We start from the raw sequence: 21,739 nt of genomic DNA on the forward strand, positions 1-21,739 counted from the left end.
AAAACCAAAAAAACAAAACAAACAAACAAAAAAAAACAACCTATGCACTGCATACCTTCCCTTGATAGGAAATTGTAGTCAGTGTAGTTGAACTATTTATATTTCATGTCTAAACAGCTGACCAGATATGAAAACGAGAAGCACATACATCTTGAGCTTAGTTCCAGTAAGCTGAGCAGGAACAAAGTGTTCATCTTTGGAGCAAAGGTGGAGTGAGACAAATTTTAACACCAGGAAGTCTGACTTAGGAAAACAAAAAGATGTTTACCTTAAAGTAGCCTTATTTTTTTAAGGGTCACTATCTTGCTATTTGTTATATTATCTTAATTTTTTATTATCTTTAGTTATTCCCTCTCTCTTGCCCATAGTAGCCAGTCCTATCTTTTCTTCTTTATCAATCTCCCAGGAATCTACCCCATACTGTTTTTTCAAACAAACGAGCTACTTCAAAAAATACATATAACTCATCTCCTTGCATTGCCCATGTTCAATCTGTCAATCCCATTGCATCTAGATAGCTCTTTTAAAATAAAACTACATGTGATGTAAATGATCAATGAATGTTTTTTTCAGTAAGTATGTATTTATTGAATTCGCTACCTGTTTGGTACTATGTTGGGTTATGTGGATGTAAAGGTGAACCAGACACAATCCCTAGCCCTCAGGAAGTTCATAAACTGAGTGAAGGAAACAGGCATGTATTCTGACAATACAAAATACAGTGTAGAAACTTTAGTGATATAAGCCTAGCATTCTACAGTAACAGAGGAGTAAAAAAAATACATTGCAACTGAGGCTGAAGAATGAAGCACACATCAAGTGAACTCTAGAAGGAATAGCCTGAGCAAAGATAGGAACATGTGAAAGAGTATAACTTGGAGGGATCAGCAAATTCTTCGATATGACTGGAAAGAGTTCAATATTACTGAAAAGTGGGTACATAGTGTTGAGTGGAGTAGATTTTAAGGTATGCAGAAACCATATCACAGAAGACCACGCATGCCAGAAAACAGGTTTGGATTTTATCCTGTGGGCTATGAGAAACAATCTGTTGAATGAGTAGATCAATGAAATAATCAAGTAACAAAGCCTAGCACTAAGAACTCAGAACATACTAGTCAACCTACTCTTTCAGTTTACTGTAGTAAATCATAATACCAACTTCCAGTTCTGTATCTCACAGCTTTCTTTGTTCTTTCTCACCTTTGCTCCAGAGGTCTTTCTTGCATGAAATCTCTTCCCCACTCCACTTTCCTGAACTCAACCCATTCTTACAGATCCAGCTCAAATTCCTTTTTGTTTCTGTGATAACTTCCATGGTAATTTGAGTCTATGGTTTTAAAAATATTCTGTCATTACAGGGACCAGAAATCAGGCATTCTTGCTAATGTTTATCACTCAATGTTCCAAAAATCTTTTTGATCTTTTGCCCACAAAATAAAAGAAGATGGTGAGAAAATCAGACTAAGGCAAAGGTCAGAGCCTCAGGATAAGTTAGCAGGTCCCTGAAAGCCCACCTTCCTAGATTTCATAGTGCACACTAATCTTAGTAACTTCCTTCACCACTCCGAGCCTGAAAAGGAACAAACATAAATTGTAAAGAGAGATGGATCTGTGTTGGGCAGCAACTTTAAATAACTATACAACACTGCTGGCTGTATACCTCACAATCCTGGTTCAAAAATTCCAGGGAATTGATGAGAAAGGGATACCGATAGAAAAGTTGAATGATGGAGCTGTGACCTTTGGAAAAATAGAGCTGTAAGTGGAGAGAAATTATGATTGTGCTTTATTATTCATAGTAAACCAAGATAATTCACCTAAAGATCCATATAATAAAAGGAATTCATGAATATCTCAAAAAGAGGTGAGTGGGTGAGTATAGGTGCTTGAATATAGAAAGTTCAGAATCTCCAAGGGTGAGCTTTAATAGGAGGAAATCTAAGTGTGAGAAAGGGGTGTTTTAAAAAGGATTATAATGTTAGCTGGGAGATTAGGATAAGAAACTCTTAGAGAATCATGTCCTTGGATGTAAATATTTAGTAATCTCTCTCTGTGGAACCACATCCCCTTATGCTCAGTGTCAAATACTCAGTAAGTACTCAAGCTTTCGTTGATTTTGGCACTTAGCATTCAGCTTTGTGTCATCCTTTTTATGTATGCACAATCTCCTAGATTTATGCAATGATGCAAAAACCATGGTGCTTTCTCTTATGTAGACAATAAAAGTCTTTCCATCTTAGTCAACCATTTTATGTTAAAATGGATTAAAAGATTCTGCCAATAATTTCAAATAGTTAACACTTAAAAATATTCTCTCAATGACTTAAAGAATTCCCAGATAAAGGCTGTCTACACCTTCCTTCTTTTTTATTGAATGAAAAAACTGACCAGTTGCCTTTCCACTAACTTATAAGGAATAAAAAGCAAGTACAGAATAAAAAGAGAGTGTGAGTTGGTAAATGTGCCACATTTTCCAAGTAATCTTCATAAAAGGGCAGTACTCGGGGGATATTAAAATGATTTAATCAACTGCATCTTCAGAAGAATGTTTTTAAAATGGGTATCAATGAAACTATAGATTTTAAAACAAAGAGAAAATATACCAGATCATTTCCTCATTTCGTTTTGTGAAAAACAGACCAATTGACAGATTATTTCCTTTAGGCCTGGTAGAAAAATCTCGACAACCATTTTATATTATATTTTGACTATAATAGGTATTTTATCCAAATTCACATAACTAGTTCATCTCTAAGTTGCAAAAGCAGAAAGAGGGGAGGAGTAGCTACCTCTTGGAAGTCCACAAGTGCCATAATATTAGTGATTATGATGACAGGGTCAATATTAGTCTAGTATAAATAATTCAGTTACATGACACTTAAAATACCATTGTGTTATCACATCCACAGCAGCACTCTTTCCCTTTCTTCTGATGTATGTAAGATGGCTCAGAGCAGGATGAGTTAAGTGGTTTATAGAGTTTTCTGTCCTGCCGAAATATCCATAGTGATAGATTTTGAGAATCATTGGTCTAAAGAAGGTTTAGCCAGGGGAATTTATATTGGAAGCAATTGCTCATACTCCTGCTCATATTTCAAGTGATTTATCAAATTTCAGTAGATTACCACTCAATCTGATGGGGGAGATGGGGGTCAAAGGAAGTAAAATGAATGGAATTGTCATTTGCTGTTACTAATAATTGCTGCCTGCATTGTCACTGAATTAGGAAAAATGGCAAAGAAGGCAGAAGACCAAAGTCTCATAATCTCCCAATCCTAACTGAATGAATCAGAACCATCTTATATATATCTAAAATGGAACAAAACTCAGGTCCTACCACCATATTGAACCAGAAATGATAGACAGTAACTCATTAGTAATTCAAACTACTTAATAGGTGTGAATTATTCAATATTGACTATGAAATATACCAACTAATATTTTACACACCTAAATCTTAAATCAATTGCTATTTAATAGTCAAACTGAGAATTTCAAAGAGCCAAGATATATATGCCAGAAAATTAGGAAGTTTAAAATTTTTATCATGTTAGTTTGGAAACATAGAAATAAGCTAAATGACATTTCAAAGACTAAAGGGCAGACATAGTGGGTTAATGAGGAAGTAAGAATTATTTTCCATCCTAATTTTCCTATCCAGATACTCCACAAAGTATTTTACTTGCTTTAAATGTCAGTTTAACCTCAGCCAGCAGAATTCCAAGTAAAAGTTTATTCTGCCTCTTTATTTTTAAGAGTTTCATTTTCATTTTCAACCTGATCCTGAGGTAGGCAATGCAGGTATTAATATTCCTATTTTACTCATGAAGAAACAGAGTTGTTAAATTACTTGACTCAAGTGACACAGCCACTGAGAGAAGTGGAAACAATAAGCCAGGTCTCTTGATACCTAATTTGGTTTTTATTTGTCACCTCTGTATTGTATTAATATTTATTTTATGGGGAAAACTACAAATATGACTCCTAAACACCCTCTCTCCAAAAAAAAAAAAAAAAAAAAAAGGCCTTCACATAATAAAGTAGATGGCTGGAGGAGGGGAGAAGAAATAGTTAATGGAAGCTACAAGATAGCTATATGACAAAAGTTACATAAATGATCAACCCATAACTATGCCAGAAATACCTTCCCAATGCTACTTCCACAGAGCTCCCTTTCATCTAACAATTAGCAGTTTCTTGGCATACATTTCAAACATCTCATACTTCTTCATGCCTCAGTGGCTTCACATCTGATTCCACTTGGAATTCTCTGCCCTTCTAGTATATCAAGCAAACTTCTAGTCATGCTTAAGGGTTCAAGCAAACTTCCCTCAGTGAAACTTTCCCTCATATCCCTTAGAAGATGCAGGTAATGGGTTTGCTATCCTCCTGTGGTATTTTGAATATTATAGCTCCTGTCTCTTTGGGTTAAAACTGCTTCTATGTCTCCCTAGACTATAAATTCCTGAGAGCTGAGGTTGGGCCTTCCTTATGTTTGTATTATACCTAACTCAGTGCCTGTCACATAGTAACCCAATTTTAGGAGGCAATTTTGGTGAAATCAAGCCAGCAGAGGTAGGTTCTTCCCTCCTCCATGCCTAACCACACTTTTCCGATGATAATTAAATAAGAAATTATTAAAGGGCCTTTTCCTTCCAAAACTAAGATTTGAATCACAAGAAAACATAAAATGTTACAACTGCAAATAGTATACCTAAATGGCTCCTTTTGATGTTTGCATGGCAGACCCTATGTGTGCCTGGCAGGGTGCCCAACATAGTAGGTATATAACAACTTTTTGATAGATGAATGGGGATGGTGGGGGAAATGGATCAATAGGTGACTGCTGAACTGAACTGAGTAAGAAAAACACTTAGCTACCATAAGGAAGGGAAATGTCAGTAATCAGTTTTCTAAGTCAAGATAGGACTGGTAAAGCAAAGGAATGCATTTTATTAGTTTTTCACCACCTAGGCCAGGGAATATTGAAAAATGAAACAATATCTCCTAAAAGCAGTCATTTTTGTGAACTGGTAAATGAAAAGGACAAAAAGTATATTCTTTGGATTGTTAGATCCTATTAAATTACTGTTGCAACCAGTGATGATGAAAGAGTAAACCACAAAATCCAATTTTGACAGTCACTGCTCCACTAGATGGAGCAAAAAATGAAATAGCAAATTCGACCAAGCAAGTCACTGCACATCGCCAATACCTGGTAATGTAAATGGTATGCTGAGTAGTCAAGAGTAAAATACACAAATGACACACAAGAGGGCCCATTGCTAACAAGCCCTTTTAACATTCAAAATAGAGAAAAATAAACATATTTGATTAAAGATCTATGAATACTGTTCCAATGAGAGAATTATAATTAAGCCTTAAGGAAATGTCTCAAATCCCTTTCTCACCCCATTTTCTGGCTTCTCTTGTATGCAGACTGGTGGAGCAGAAATATCAAGGATATTTGCATAATGAACAATATAAAGAATAAAAGACAATGAGATTCCCCAAAGGGAAGAGCTTATGTACAACATGTTTTAACATGCATAGGTTAAGGAGTGGGTGTGAAAGTTCCTGCAGCTCTGAGAGCTAACCGATGCAGATTATTAACCAATATCTCCAGTGTGTTTTGGGGTATATTTGGAAAGGCTGGAAATTTTCATTAAAAAGGAAAAAATGTCTTATAAATGGGAGTTGTGTTTTGCTAACATTAGACTTGAATTTGGGGACACAGAAACATAATGTATAAGCCCTTATGTGCTAGATGGGAATACAAAAGTCATAAAAGCCTCTAGGAGCATTAATCCTGAAGGAAGATTGACTCAGGAGCCACAGAGAACAGACAGCCAGGGAGAGAGACAACAACAATTAAATGTGAATTCCCAGAACAATGAAAAATGGTAACCAGAAATACGATTCTGCATAAACCAATCATAAGCCAAGAGTAAACATAATACTCCATCACTTCCAATTCAAAATTTAGAATTCATTAGGCATCCTTTATTGCTTTCATCATCTGAAGTTTTCATTCAAAAACCTTCCATGACTACTTATTTCTATGGATGTATTTGTAGGCTCTACTTTCAAGGTCCCCTCAACCTCCAGCCCCACCTTATCTATTCAACACTATTTCCTGTTATAGGTAATCCCAGATTTGCACACAACTAAAAAACACAGTACCACCATACCCAGAACTGCTACAGAAGTTATTCCTTAAAAAATTAAACAACTTGCAGCCTATAGTAAATCTGTGAAGAGGAATACACAAGAACAATTGGGGGAGGCAGGTGAAGAAAGGAAAATTAGGCAAAGCTCTTGGCCAAAGCTTTCCCTGTCTCAAAATACCTTCTCCTACAGTGAAACTCTCTCTCTGCCTTGCTCTCTCTTTCTCTCTCTCTCTGCAACCCTCACCCTCCTCCCACATTGTTTGCTCTGTACCAGTGCCAGAAATTCCAGCAATTACAGGTTTATTTGAGCTAACAAGAAGGCTGTTAAAATTATAATAAGTACAGCTGCCAGGATGAGGTGGCTATCAGTTATTCACACATTGGCGTGAATCAGTTTAGTCAAGTTTCTTCAAGTAGCAAAGAGCTGTTGCCCTGAGGGAATGCTGGAGGTAAGAGAGAGCCTTTTAGAGCCCTAGCAACTTTGGGCAGGGTTCTGTTTCAAGGAAGTTAGCAGCATGGGGCGCCTTGAGGGACAGAGAAACTTTCTCTTAGAGAAACTGAGGTGTAAAAAGGGTACAGAAAGGGTCATGAGAGAACAACAAAGCACAATTTTCTCTATTACACTGTCTTCTAGCCCAAAATCCACCACACCTTTCCTGACCCTCTGCTCCCAGGTTCTGGAGCACTGTCCCTGGGATAGTTCACTATTAAGTAGGTTAAATACAAGATTTTGAGCTGGCTAGAAACCATGTATATTACGTGTCACGTCCAAACAAATGATTTCTAAATAACTCTTCAGAACACACCCTGCTTATAGGTCATGATCTACTTGTACTTTTCAACATATACCTTCTCCCCATCAACACACACATACACCCTAATTAGACTGGTCTCTTCTCTGTTTTGTTAAGGCTATGTTTGTTTGTTTGTTTTCTGTCACCAACAATTCAACTCATAAAACATCCCTTTTTCATGGTAAATTGTGGCCGCCCCTCTGTTCACACAAGTTCTGCCTATTCTTCAGTTCTAAATCAAGCTCTACCTTTTTGAAGTCTGATTTTATTACCCTCACCAAATGCCCTTTTCTTCCTACACTCTTGCAGCATTTACTACATAATGTTCATAGTTACTTATCCTTAGGTGTGCTCAACTTAGCTTCCCAAATGAAGACCATAAACTAGCTTTCTACAGGCAGAGGCCATTCAATCATCCACCCAAACATTTAATAAGCATCTAGTTTGTACCTGGGGCTGTATTTAAGGTAGAAGTTCAAAGCTTAGTAAACCCAGTTTCCCACCTTCAAGGTGTTCACAGCCCAGGGAACATCAGGTTCAGTCACAGTACTATATGAGCTGTGCTATAAATGAGATATGTTCCAAAGAACATAAGTGCACATGGAAAGCCCCAAGTGGACTAGCACAGAGGATTAGGGAAAGTTTCACAGAGGTGACATCTGAGCTGAATATTTCAGAATAAGCAAGAGTATGTCAAGTGAGATGGAGGGGATGGTTAGGAGAGAGGGTGAGGGTGCAAGACTAGTTAAGGCACAATTACAATTGTGACAACATAAAATCTTAAACAAAGGCAGTGATAGTGGGTGACATTCAAAAAGACTTTTAGGAGATAAAATTGACAGCATTTACTGACTGGAGATGATGATAATGGCTAACATTTGTTTGATCACTTAACATGTGCTAAGCAGTGTTATAAATGGTAAACCCATTCAATCATTTAACTTATTTAATCCTTACTAAAGCCTTATAATGCAGTTACTGTTAATATCCCCATTCTACAGAAGAGAAATTGAATACATAGGAAAATCAAATGACATGACTAATATCACTTGAAAGGTTACACAATGTGTAAATATCGGAACTGGAACTTGAACCCAGGCAGTCTAGCTCCAGAGCAAACATTCTCAAGCAATCTACTACTCTACATTTAAATGGGAGACTGCTAGGGAGAGAGGAAGCCCAGAGGACTGCCAAGTTACTGAGAGAGAAAAAGGTAGAGGCAAAAAGGACCACAGTAAATGAAACTTGAATACATTGCCTGTTGCATTTATTAAGTAATTTTGCTCCCTGTTCCTAATTTCAAAAGCAAATTTTGCTCTAAAATGGTTTCCCACCAATTCCCATCTTTCCATCAACCACCAATGTTAATATTAAGTTGAGGTTTTGTTTGCACTTGTACATACAGTTTAGTTTAACTTCCCCCTATATATCCTAGCATCTTCCTTCCTCCCTCCCTCTCTTCCGTCTTTTTTCCCTTCTTTCCTTCCCCTTTTTAGTGACAGGGTTTGTTCTGTCACCTAGGCAGGAGTGCAGTCATGTGATTATGGCTCAGTGCAGCCTCGAACTCCTGGGCTCAAGTGATCCTCTCAACTCAGTCTCCTGAGTAGCTGGGATTACACAGGTGCTTACCACAATGCCCACTATTTATCTTATTTTTTTTAGAGAGATGGGGTCTCGCTATGTTTCCCAGGCTGGTCTTGAACTCTAGGTCTCAAGCAATCCCCCATCCTCGGTTTCCCAAAGTGATAGGATTGCAAGCATGAGGCACTATACCCAGCAGCCTATTCTAACATTTTCTTGTTTGGTAATCAAACCAAACAGGTACCTGGTCTTAGCCTCAGTCTGCTTGTCCTCTGTTCTCTCACTGGGTACGTTCAGCTTCTCCTTGAGTTATTTATAGATTTGGCTTATCACCTTTAGGCTGAGAGTTTTTCCTAAGGCAAAAGTCACATCTCGTTCAACTTTGATAAACAGCAACTAGTGTCCAATATGTACTCACTAAAAATTGGCCAGGCACAGTGGCTCATGCCTGTAATCCCAACACTTTGGGAAGCTTAAGTGGGAATAGGTCAAGACTAGCCTGGACAACATAGTGAGACTTTGTACAAATTTTTTTTAAAAAAATAGGCAAAGAGAGTGGTACACACCTGTGAGGGAGGCTGAGGTGAGAGGATCACTTAAGTCTTAGAGTTCAAGCCTGCAATGAGCTATGATGGTGCCACTGTACTCCAGCCTGGGCAACAGAGCAAGACTCTGTCTCTAAAATAATAGTAATCATAATAATAAAATAAAAATAAAAATTAATTGGCTTGAATATAGAATAAAATGTCTCTTTGAAGTTGCCATTTTTCATTTATTTTTGAATTGCCTTCATTTGTCATATCAGTGCCATCTTTCTTATTTACTTTTTCTTTAAAACTTACATTTATCTTTAAAGGAAAACTTATGACTGCAAATAGGAAACTATTATAATTTCTCATAAAAAGAAGGCAACTGTGAAAATACTTAACTGCTGTAATAAGAAATGCTTATGCACAAGCTAACATTATCCTATTCCCCATACAGTGTCACACATATCATACTACTGGGTAAGGTTTGTTTTACATACTGAGGAGGTGAATTCCACATAAGATAAAACTAGTGAATTTTTAAAATGTTTTACTTTACTTTAAGTTTAGGGATACATGTGCAGAACCTGCAGGTTTGTTATATAGGTATACATGTGCCATGGTGGTTTGCTGCACCTATCAAGTAAACAATTCAGTGGCATTTAGTGCATTCAGAATGTTGCACAACTACCTACTTCTATCTTGTTGCAAAACATTTTTATCAACCCCAAAATAAAACCCATATCCATTAAGCAGTTGCTCCCCATTCTCTCCTTCCTGCCCCCAGCCTCTGGATCTGCATTCTGTCACTCTGGATTTATCTATTTTAGTATTTCACATAAATTGAATCATCTAGTATCTAATCCTTTGTGCTTAGCTCCTTTCACTAACATAATATTTTGGAGGCTCATCCACTATATAGTATATCGGTACTTCTAATATACTATACTATATGGCTGAGTATTCCATTATAAGTAGATACCACAATTTATTTACCCATCCATCAGTTAATGAACATTTGAGCTCTTTCCACCTTTTGGCTTTTGTGAATAGTTCCTCCCTGTGCATAGGTGTACATTTGTTTGAGTATTAGTTTTTGATTTGTGGGGATAATACCTAGGAGTTTCTGAATTTCTGGGTAATATAAAAACTCTATGTTTAATTTTTTAAGGAACTCCTCAGGTAGATTTTGTACAGCACACTTTGTGTTTCAAAAAAGCACAGGATTGAAAGGTTTCACACACATTTGTGTCTCTACACATTTAACATACAAGGAAAGAGGTTCATTCTCATCATGCTTACGAAAATACAAATTTCAAATACTTCCATCAAATTAGTGTGATAGTTCTTTTCTTTGCAGTTGGTCCTTCTATAACAGCAGCAGACATTTCAGACAATTTACTAAATTTGGTCTTCAAGTCTGTCTAAAGATACATTGCTAGCTTCATCAAAAAAAAAAAAAAAGATTTCCCTCACAATCTGCACCTTTACATTTTAAAAATTCAATTTTTTTCCATTCATCCATGCTGACCTCAACAACAAAACAAAAAAAGAGCACAGGACTGATTCCAATTCGCAATTATGTATGCTATAAATATTTTGTATATTTAAATATTACTATTTTCTGGGAGTAGAATATTGCTGTATCTATGAAAAGAATGCAGCAATACATTCTTGGACATGCCTGAACACTGCACCAGTAATTCATTTGGTCTGGGTGAAGTGCTGTTACCTGAATAGCCTTAGCTTCAGCAATAATGTCTATGAAATGACAAATACAATATACCAGACTTCTTTTCCTAATCAGAGTTAAAATAAGTAACAAATCTATTCAAATTGTGTTAGTCTGTCTATTTCCAGGGGTACATATACCACCAGTAGCATGCATATAATAATTCAGAAAACACTGATCAAATCATAGTTATTAAAAAAAAAAAAAAGCTATATGTGCTATGTTCTATTTGCCAAAGAAACAGGATGTTTCCATCTCATCTGCAAAAATATAAAGTATGGATTCATCACAAAGCATTGAAAACTAAAGAAGGGTTCCTAATAAATCTGAAGACTCATCCCTCTTGACTTTCTAAGATAAAGGATTAACTGTCTTTGGTGGGCATCTCATAGAATCCAAGCTATAAAGACAAGTGCTTTCGGGAAGACTCATAGTTGCTTGCACTTTGCATCATCTTCCACTGGGAGATGCACTCACCCTGTGATTTGACACGATACTTTGCATTCAAAGAGTAACCACCTCTAATTTAAATAGTATGCTACTTTTTTTTGTATAGTATGTCATCTCATAGAATGTTTTAAGCCCACTGACACACCCTCTTATGGAAGAAAAGACATTGAGTCATCCATTTTTAACCAAAACATTTCCTTTTTTCAATATAGAGATTATTATATAACCTATTCTAGTTCTCAGGTGAGAAGTATTTAACCATCTTTTCAAATGTAGATATCCATTAATAAATATAAAAATAGAAAATACCTGAAAAGCAACATAAAAATATAATTTTCTATCTGTAGATTTTACTAACATTGAGTTTCAAACATAACTGGAGGTAGGTTTCAACTAAAAAAAATGAACAAAAATCTTTCTTCAAGCAAAATATTTTGAAATCAGTCTAAGACATAATAAAATAATGTAAGAATATAAGTATGATTGTAAAGATTCAATATGAGAGTACATGTAAAGTTTATATCGCAAGGCTCATCTGTGCCACAATCATTTAACAAATTGCAACTAAGGTCCTTCAAGGTCAGATGGTTCTCCTTGGAAATAATCCATGAATCCTCAGGCCACAATTAAACTCTTATTGTCAGGGCTCCTGTATCCTCATTTTTTCCCCTATTTTAGCACCCAGCACATTAAGCCTCACCTAGTAATTCTATGTATTGATGTATCTGTTTTATTAGGTTGTAAGTACCACTGAAGGTACCCACAAAGCTTTTAAAATAAAACATAATTGAAAAATTGAAAACATGGAAGAGAAAACTATTTAATAAACACAAGTAATATCACCAATTTTGTAGGGTACTCTACTAATTACAAAGCACTTTCATGTCCTTGATTTCATTCATTTATGATCTTTTATATCTCTGCCTCACCAAGACAGAAATTGAGGCTCAGGGAAGCCAAAGGCAAAGCTGGGGTTGGAAACTAAATGTATGAAAGCAAATAGATGGAAAAGGAGAGAAGACTGAGATCTCATAGTGAAGGTGATGGGACACGAAGATAGAGAAAGAGAAACAAATACATAGGTACACAGAGGCCCCATAGGAAGAATAGCTAAACTTCATTGGATTTTGAGACATTTCTCTAGAAGATATTTGAATTTTTCAACTACAGATACAATGGTATCATCTCTTAAGAATTGCTTTGCCAGTGATACATGGTGGCTCAGAGAGATCTTTAATTGGTTGCAACTGCCTGGGTCTAATCAGGAGAGAGAAACCACACAGTAATTTGAACAGGGAGAGTTGCACATAAGGAATTATTAACTATGACAGAGGGTTGCAATAACAGGAAATTGGAATGATGAGAAATTGGCTAGTAATAAGTAAAGAGATTCTAAAACACACAAGAATCACAGATATCAGGAGCAACTACCCCTAGAGCTGAGAAAGAGCACCAAAGAAAGTGACTTCCATGCAAGGCTCAGATCCAGACTTTATTGGAGAGGGCATAGCCATAGCTCAATGAAAGGCAGAGAAGCTGCTGCAGTGCTCATTAGCTGGAATTTGCCAGAAATCCACCCTTTGGAACACGCTCAAAATATACCTTCTGGAAAGAGTCCTACCAGAAGTACTCTATTATAAAGCTGTCTCTGAGGGCACCAGGAGAAGCTACCAACCACTGGGTAAAGAAGTTGAACACTGGTGAAGATGTCCAAAAAACAGCCTGCTGAGTGAGCACACAGGGAACCATGAAGCAAAACCACATAAATGCTATATAAGTTATATATATCATATATAACAACTATATAAACATAAAATATATAAATACTGTACAAACAACTATATAAACATATAAATACTATATAAATTTGTACCATATAATTATTCTTCAAAATTATGATTTGATATGTTAAAGTGGTCACCATTGTCAAAGTACTTCCTTCCTAACATACCTTTCCAGCACCGTCTACTTACAAAACTTCAGTGCCAGGTGGTAAAGGAAGCAACTATTTAAAAGGTTCAAAACAAACAAAGACAAAAGCAAAAGATTCAGGTCCATTTTCACAGACCAGACAAAAAAGACTGACTCTGAAGCTGAGGGCTAGTCAATAAATAACTGGTACATAGGTTAACAGAGAATACTGTTCTTAAGCAAGAGCCAAATTATGGCCCAGTTAGGTCAATTAATTGTTTTACCAAGTCCACTTTCTAGACAAATTTACTAGGACAAGAAATGTGTAGCTGTGTTGTTTTGATTCTATTAGTTCATACTATATAACTTCTTCTTCAAGATTTCGACTTTATATGCTAATGTGCTCTTCATTGTCAAAGTACTTTCATAGCTCCTAAATCATTTTATACTTGTGAGATGGAAACTGTTAACCCCATCTGATGGATAGAAACATAAGCTACAAATGCCAAAGATTAATCAGTTAATCTATGTTCACGTAGGTATTTCACATTCCCCTTACCCAAAACCGACCAATATCCCCACTAATCTATTTGACCAAACAAATACAGCCAGGAGGACTTGTTAAGCTAGTCAAGCTAGAGCCCATCCCTATCAGAGAATCCTAATCCATCACTGACAATTGTGGATGGATTCAGGCTGCAACCTTCTCTCCTCTCCCAACCTCCTAAAATTGCTACAAGATAAACTTAATTTCAATCTACTTTGATTAAAAGTATATTTGGGGATTTTTACAACATCAATTTATTTCCTTGCAAACAATATAGGAAAATTATTATTGGCTAGGGATGAGTATAATAGTAAAGTTATACTCACTTCAATAGCTTTCAAGGGATGTTTCCCATGCTTTTGGATTTTGTGAACCAGTGAAATTTCAAAAACATTCTGGGGTCCTACTTAGGATACTCAACTTTATTTTGCAAGTTAGGACATTTAAAAAGGCAACCCCTTATCCACAATTTCAAAATCCAAACATTTGGAAATCAATTTTTTCTTGCCTCTAACTCAATTGGCAGCAAAATCTGAACTGATATGAACTCATCTGGTAGTAAAGCTTGACCTGAACTGACGTGAGGCTATTCACAGGCTTTTTCTCTCTGTTGGTATAAATATTCTTACATTTCACTGCAGAAACATTACTGTAACTGATTATCAGGTATCACTTTAAACCCTGCTAGGCCTGTTATAGAATATAGTATACACAGACTGTGTTACCTTTCTAAAATCCAAAAAGGATATAAGTTCTGAAACATATCTCGTCTCAAGGGTTTCATATAAGGGTACAGACCCAGGAAGAGCAAAGGCACAGAGAAGGGCCTGAATAAACATTACAATTACCATCATAAATTTAATTTCATTAAATTTAGGATAAAAGAGCATTTGAACAAGCAAAAAGCGTAAAGAACAATCTCAGAATAAAGGATGGTCCTTTGTAATTAATAAAGTTAGCTTTCTGGGGATAATCACTATTGTTGTTTTTCATACATCACTGCAGACCTGTGACAATATCCATAACAAATCAGCTTCCATGAGCTAACTTGCATCTGGGAACCACTGCCATTAGAAAACTTTCTACTCACATGGCTTAAAACTCAAAAGATGACTTTTGGAACCTTTCTGTAGTCTGTGACAGAACTATCATAATAGGACAGGAACAAGTCAAGTCATTATACGGCTCCTGCAGGCCGTGATTAGATGATATTTAAGCAGCAAAAGAGCCAGTGGTAATGTGATATCCATCCAACAACAGAATTTTTCATTGTTTTCTCCTTGAACTGCTTTAAGTGAGCAAATCGGAAAGTGCCTACAACTCTGATTCAAATCTAACTGAAAAGATTCTTTGATTTTTAAAGAACTAATGCAACTGAATGAACATGAATATACAAGACTAAATCCTTATTGTCATAACACTGGGCAAGCTGGAAGAAAACGCCACCAGTAGGGTTGCATGTGGTGGCTCATGCCTGTAATCCCAGCAGTTAGGGAGGCTGAGGCAGGTGGATCGCTTGAGCTCTGGAGTTTGAGTCCAGCCTCAGCAACATGGTGAAATCCAGTCTCTACCAAAAATACAAAAAAATTAGCTGGCCATGGTGGCACACACCTGTGGGCTCAGCTACTCAGGAGGCTGAGGTGGAAGGATCACTTGAGCCTAGGAGGCAGAGGTTGCAGTGATCGTGCAAACCAAGATTGTGCCATTGCACTCCAACCTGGATGAGAGTGAGGCCCGACTCAGTAAACCATCATGTTGCATAAGAATCTTACAGATTTTTCAGATTTCTTATTTCTGAACACTGCCTATTCTCTGAACAGTTTGATATATTAACAAACTGGACTGCCTGGACATGTCAAATTCTATCCAAGCAGATACTAATGGATCAAGTGGCATAACAGTTTAAGAGACATAATTTAATCTCTGCTATAAGAGCCACCACCTTCATATATAAACAAGACAATAAATTATTCAATTTAACAACACTTAATGAGTCTCTACTTTGCCTAAATCACTGGGTTACATGTAGGAAATAGATGGCTAGATGGGAAGATGTCATTTTCCTTATTGACTTCATGGTTTGATCAGGAGAGATGATTAAAAAAATTATTATACAAAGTGTTTAGTGTTATGATAGATGTGCAATAAAATCCTATGGGATGGAATATCATGCAGTTCTCTTGGACGCAGGGTTCACAGTGCTAAGATCCAGCAAGAGTAAAGGCACAGAGAAGGGCCTAAATTAACTTTCAAGGGCCTTAATTACAGAAAAGGCTATGGTGCTCCCTCACATGTATTTCAAAATACAAATAATTCTAAACTGTGAATTAAGTGTAAGGAAGTCCAACAAAGATCTAATTTCCTTGATGATGACATGAAACATCATATACTCTTTTTCTTCCTCATTGTTTGGTACCTATGTCTGGTTGGTGTTCCAAGCATGTGCTTGATCTACCTTCTGGGTAATCACACACTATCACAGAAATGCAAACGAATGTGGCACAATTGGGGAAGGGTAAATAATGTGGTATAATAATAGCACAGAGGACCAAAATGAGAAGCAGCAGAAACTGAGGCTAGAAAGGAAATTTGAGAGCCTAATGTGAAGACCTTTCTACGTCATGCTAAGGAAATCAAACTTTTTGAACTCATGTTCCTAACCCTAAATAATCAGGAATAGGTTACTGTGCAATAGGTTTTTTAAATACCTCTATTCAAAAATAAAAGCCTTCACTATGTCCAGACATGGTGGCTCACGCCTATAATCCCAACACTTTGGGGGGGCCAAAGTGGGAGGATCACTTGAAGCCAGAAGTTCAAAACCAGCCTGGGCAACATAGAGTTCCTGTCTCATTTTTTTTAAACTCTTTTTTTTCCTAAGCCAGATTTACTGATAGTTTATATTTATCACTGCTGTTTGGTTAGTGAAAAGAAAAATAAAATAAAAATAACAAAAAGGAGTATCATGAGAAAGCAGTAGTGATTATAAATAATTATACCATAATTACATGAAAATCATCTTACTTCCAGTTGCCTCATTTTTAATACTTTATTAGGTAAAAATCAAACCAATAATAATAATAAACCAGTAACCAAATTAACATTAATCTGAAGAAAATAACTCAAATTGACAAGCAAAAATCTCATAAATTATAATTTTAAAATGTGGATGTTGACTACAGGAAAGCAGAATTTATAGGAACTACAAAAATAGAAAGTAAATATACAGTACAAGGGTAGTAATCCTTACATATCACGGCTGTAAGGAAAAAGGTGGCAACAACTCATCAAAGTACAGAAAATGTTCCTTCCCTTCTCCTTCCTGAAGAGTTCAATCCATTAGTGGGGCCAAGCAAAATAGGCATGCCCTGTAAAGAGGGCACCAGAGAGACTCTTTGTGGGGCTTGAGAAGATGAGGAAGGTGTCACTGCAGGAAGACAACATCAATGGTGGCCTGATGTGGTAAGGTGAAATGCAAACAAAATGAGGATATTCATGCAGGGAGGTGGCAGCTACAGCCAGGATTTCTGGAAGTCAAACAGAGTCACAGAGGCAAGGGTATGTCAACAGAGTATTGGCTACATATGAAGGAACTGGTCAAATAATAAGAGATATGTTTTTTAATGTTAGCAACTGAGAAGTGAAATCATGAAAAGGGAGAAAACTAGAATCAACCCCACGGTATTAGATTAAAATTGAAGGTATTGGTGAGAACTCATGGTTTCAATGTATAAAGATACAGACATATATGTATAAATGTGTATATATATTTATGTGTGTATATACATGCATAAAAATATTTCCTAGCTCTTTCCATCAAAAGGCCCTCGAAACAGCAATACTGGAACAGCAATGAGCACTCCTAGCAAACAGATTTTGGTTCAACATATGATTCTCTACTAAAAGGAACCATGATGCCTGATTCCAGAGCTAAGGCAGAGAAAGTACAAGATGAAATGGAATGTAATGAAGCACTTAGAAAGTATAAGATAAACTCTGAATATAAGGAATGATGATGGAGACTTGTTAAAAAGATATATATACCAACTTGAAGGAGATCGTACAAATATGAAACCACTTGGCATCAAAATAAACAAAGGATTATAACTGAATAAAATAGGAAACTATGATTCCATGTTGATGCAATAAATGATATATTGAAAGTCTGATAAGGAATAAGGTATTTGCATAGTCTCAAAGTATTTTCAACCTCATGAGAAATACTATTAATTAGAAATAAAAGAAAAAGTAAACTTGAAGTGGAGAGGCCTGACAGATACCACCTTAATTAAGTTATCAAGTTGTACGGGACAAGTCAATATCAGGTGCCACCTGATAGGGTGCAATGAGAAGATCATGTCTGTGTAATTCCTGCTGAAGAAGCAAAACCTGAATAACATCATAAGGAAAAATTAAGACTAATGCAAACTGAGGGACATTCTACAAATTAACCAGTCTGTAGTGTTCAAAGGTATCAAGGTCATGAAAGTCAAGAGAACATTGAGAAAGTGTTCCAGAATGAAAAACACTAAAGAGATGGTACAATTAAATGCAATGCATAATTCTGAAGTTGAGCTTTCTCCTACCAATAACACTTTTGGGATAACTGGAAAAAATTTGAATGGGCTTTGATTAGAATGTGTGAATGTTATCAGAGACTTAAGCATCTGTGGATTTTTGTAGCAGCAGAAGGTCCTGGCGCCAATGCCCCACAGATAACAATGGATGACTGTATATATAAAATATTGAACAATTATTCATAATGGCTGGAAATTTTCTTGCATGGAGAGCATTGGGACAAAAATTTGTGTTAAATATTTTTAAAATAATTTTTTAAGTTGAAAAGAGCCACTGTCTTAATACCCTCCAAAAAGAAAACTCACAGTATGGCATAGTTGACATAGATATAGGGTGTGGTAGGCAGAATTATGAGCCCCCAAAGATGTCCACATCTTAAATCCTGGGACCTGTGCATTTGTTGCCTAACATAGCAAGGGACGATGCAGGTGTGATTAAGTTAAAGACTGTGAGATGGGGAGATTATCCTGGATTATTCAATTGTGCTCCTTAACATTGGAAGAAGAAAGCAGCGGAGGTTCAAGTGAGGAGATATGAGAAAGATTTGACCCAGCACTGCTGGCTTTGAAGATAAAGGAAGAGGGACATGAGCAAAAGCACATAGGTGGCCTCTGGACACTGGGAAAGGCAAAGAAATGGATTTTCCCCTACACCCTCCAGAAAGGAACACAGTCCTTTAATTTTAGGCCAATGACCTGCAGAACTAAAAGGTAACAAATGAGTGTTGCTCTAAGGTACTGGATTTATGGTAATTTGTTACAGCAGCCAATAGAAAACTAAAACATGGGGCTATAAATAGCTGGAAATAAACTGTGTAATGATTTTAGCAGTCTTTTTAGGTAAACAAAACAACAGAGGCAGGAGAGTGAAGTTTAGCTGAATTAACAATGTTGTTAACAGCAAGGGCTGTGCCTCGATGTAGGCGTGTCACTAAATACATGTTTAAGGCCATATAATACATCAGCATTGCCCACATAGCAAAGTTTAGAACAGACTGGGTTGACTTTCCATTCTATTTTTATCCATCTCCCCACCACCCAATGGTTATTAGGTTAATACTTTCCAGCAAACCCACAGAAAAGAGACTACTGGAACTATTTAAATAAGAGGAAAAGTTTTTTACATATAAAAATAATGGTAAATTATACTATACTATACTAATTTAACTACTAATTTAACTACACTATACTAATTTAACTGTACTAATTTAACTATAAATACTAAGTTCATCACAAGAACTGTACAATGGTGAAAGTCTAACAATACATTTTGCCAAAAAGGGTTTCATTTTGCATTAAATATGTGAAATGTAGGTTTCTGAGGCAAAAATAGCTCTTAACTGTGCCAAAAAGACTAAAAAAAAAAAAACCTCTGGGTACTCATGCCTTGGCCCTTTCCCTTGCTATGTGAACTTGGACAAATTATCTCACCTTTACATATCAGATTCCCTGTCATTTTACATTTAAGAGAGTTAACATTATGTCTACAATCTTTTTCTATCTCTAAAAAATGTAGTATGTTATTTGTGGAGCCACAACTATTTTTAGAAAAACAAATAGCCTTAACTCTGGTTTCAGTTCCTTTCAAAAAAATCAACCTGAATTTATTCAGGGTTCACCTTTCAGGGAGAACATAGTGATTCAAACATATCATCACATTAATTTTCAAGACGGGAGAAAGTATTTCTGTTCTGAAAAAAAAAACAAGAAGAAGAAAGATACTGGTACAACTGTTACGTTGGCAGAGCCAATGCCAGAAAACAGTGGTTTTCAGACTTCACACTCAGTATCACATTCTGCCTTTAAAACAGAAAGGTTATTCAGGTGAATAAACTACCCTTAAAGGGAAATGGGAAGGAGTATGGGATCCAAAGCTAATATTAATATCCTTTTCCTTTCATATCACATGGTCAAAGGATAAATGTAATATTGAGGGGAAGGCACTGGGGGCTGGAGATCAAATAATTATCAGTCCCTAGAGGCCTTATTAGTCTTAGCACTGACTGCTTTGGGGTATCTAGAGAGAAAACTGTGTTCTAGGTGACCTCCCAATGATTTGAATAGCCTCCCAAGTTTGAGAAGTCAAAAGTAGGAGTCAGCCAGGTGAGGTGGCTTATGCCTACAATCCCAGCACTTTGGGAATCCCAGCACTTTGGGAAGCCCAGGTGGGAGGATCACTTGCGGGCCAGGAGTTTGAAACCAGCCTGGTAAACATAGTGAGACCCCATCTCTACAAAATAAAAAAAAAAAAGTTAGCCAGGCATGGTGGTGTGCACCCATAGTTCCAGCTACTCAGGATGTTGACGTGGGAGAATCACTTGAGGCACTGCACTCAGGTCTGAGCAACAGAAGGAGACCCCGTCAAAAAAAAAAAAAGAAGAAGGAGGAGGAGGAGGAGGAAGAGAAGAAGCCCTGCCAGCCCTGGACGATGGCTTATCTGAGCCAAATTTGGACAAAGATGCATATTAGTATTTTCAATAATGTGCCAGGGGAAAAAATGACACTGTCTACATCTAGGCACAGCTCTTCCTGTCAAAAACAACATAAAATTTAATTTGGATTTCCTCTGCTGCTTCTGGTATTTGTTTCCCCTAAAACAGATTGCAAAGATCACTAAAGGATTTTATTCTAGCTATCTATAGCTCATATCTATGTTAGCTATGCCATGCTGTGCTGATATAGGAAAACATCTTTACCTTCAGGATCATGCATTTCATAACACACCATGGATACAGAGGACCTCAAGAAGGGAGGAGGATATATTGCTCTTCTCTCAATGGTGGATTAAGGACTCTTAGAAGAGAATCATAGCAGGGCTATCTGTGGATCACAAAGCCTTTAAATTGCCATCACTATCAATAAGTCCCAAAGACAGGCACAGAAACTGTAATCCAATGAAAGGGCAGATGTTCCAGGCAAAAAAGTTATTAATCTTTTTCTTTTCATTTTAATCTGAAACAAAGTAACGGTAGAAAGAAAACCAAGTGTTGAATGGAGGGAAGGGGTCAAAATATAATACAGCACTGATAACCAGAAAGACAAAGGAAAACTTTGTCCTCTGGCTATATATTTTTAAAAGCATCCACATTAAGGCTCTGAATTATTTCATGGGTCCATATTCCTAGTCACATGTAACCCAAAATAGAACATTACACAACTGTTGTTCAGGAGCCTTTGAAAATTTTACATAACCTTTTTTTTTTAACATCTTTACTATACTATACTTTTAATTGTTATTTTTAGAGTATACTCCTTATTTTAAAAAAGTTAACTTTAGAACAGTTGCAGTTAATCATTCAAAAGGTATTCCAGAAGAAGACATTATTACCATGGAAGATAACACCCTCCTACATATTATTGCCTCTGAAAACCTTCCAGTGGGACAAGATGTGGAGGTGGAAGACAGTGATATCGATGATCCTGACCCAACCTAGTCCTAGGCTAATG

The 21,739-nt window shown here is 36.6% G+C and overlaps 1 protein-coding gene across 5 annotated transcripts in view; it reads right to left on the bottom strand.

Moving 5' to 3' along the window:
* The window catches only part of KLHL13 (kelch like family member 13), a 196,721-nt gene that overhangs the window by 82,681 nt on the left and 92,301 nt on the right, over nucleotides 1-21,739 (bottom strand). The window contains exon 1 of one of the 5 annotated variants that reach the window (XM_017516414.2): nucleotides 1,204-1,289. The exons of the other annotated variants lie outside the window; for them this stretch is intronic. Coding sequence (XP_017371903.1) covers nucleotides 1,204-1,229 — 26 coding nt within the window. The 5' untranslated portion in view covers nucleotides 1,230-1,289. Of the gene's footprint in view, nucleotides 1-1,203; nucleotides 1,290-21,739 lie in introns of those variants that run through there. 5 annotated transcript variants of the gene reach the window in all.

Source organism: Cebus imitator, unplaced genomic scaffold (genome assembly GCF_001604975.1).
Source record: "Cebus imitator isolate Cc_AM_T3 unplaced genomic scaffold, Cebus_imitator-1.0 Scaffold585, whole genome shotgun sequence".
Taxonomy (NCBI): Eukaryota; Metazoa; Chordata; class Mammalia; order Primates; family Cebidae; genus Cebus; species Cebus imitator.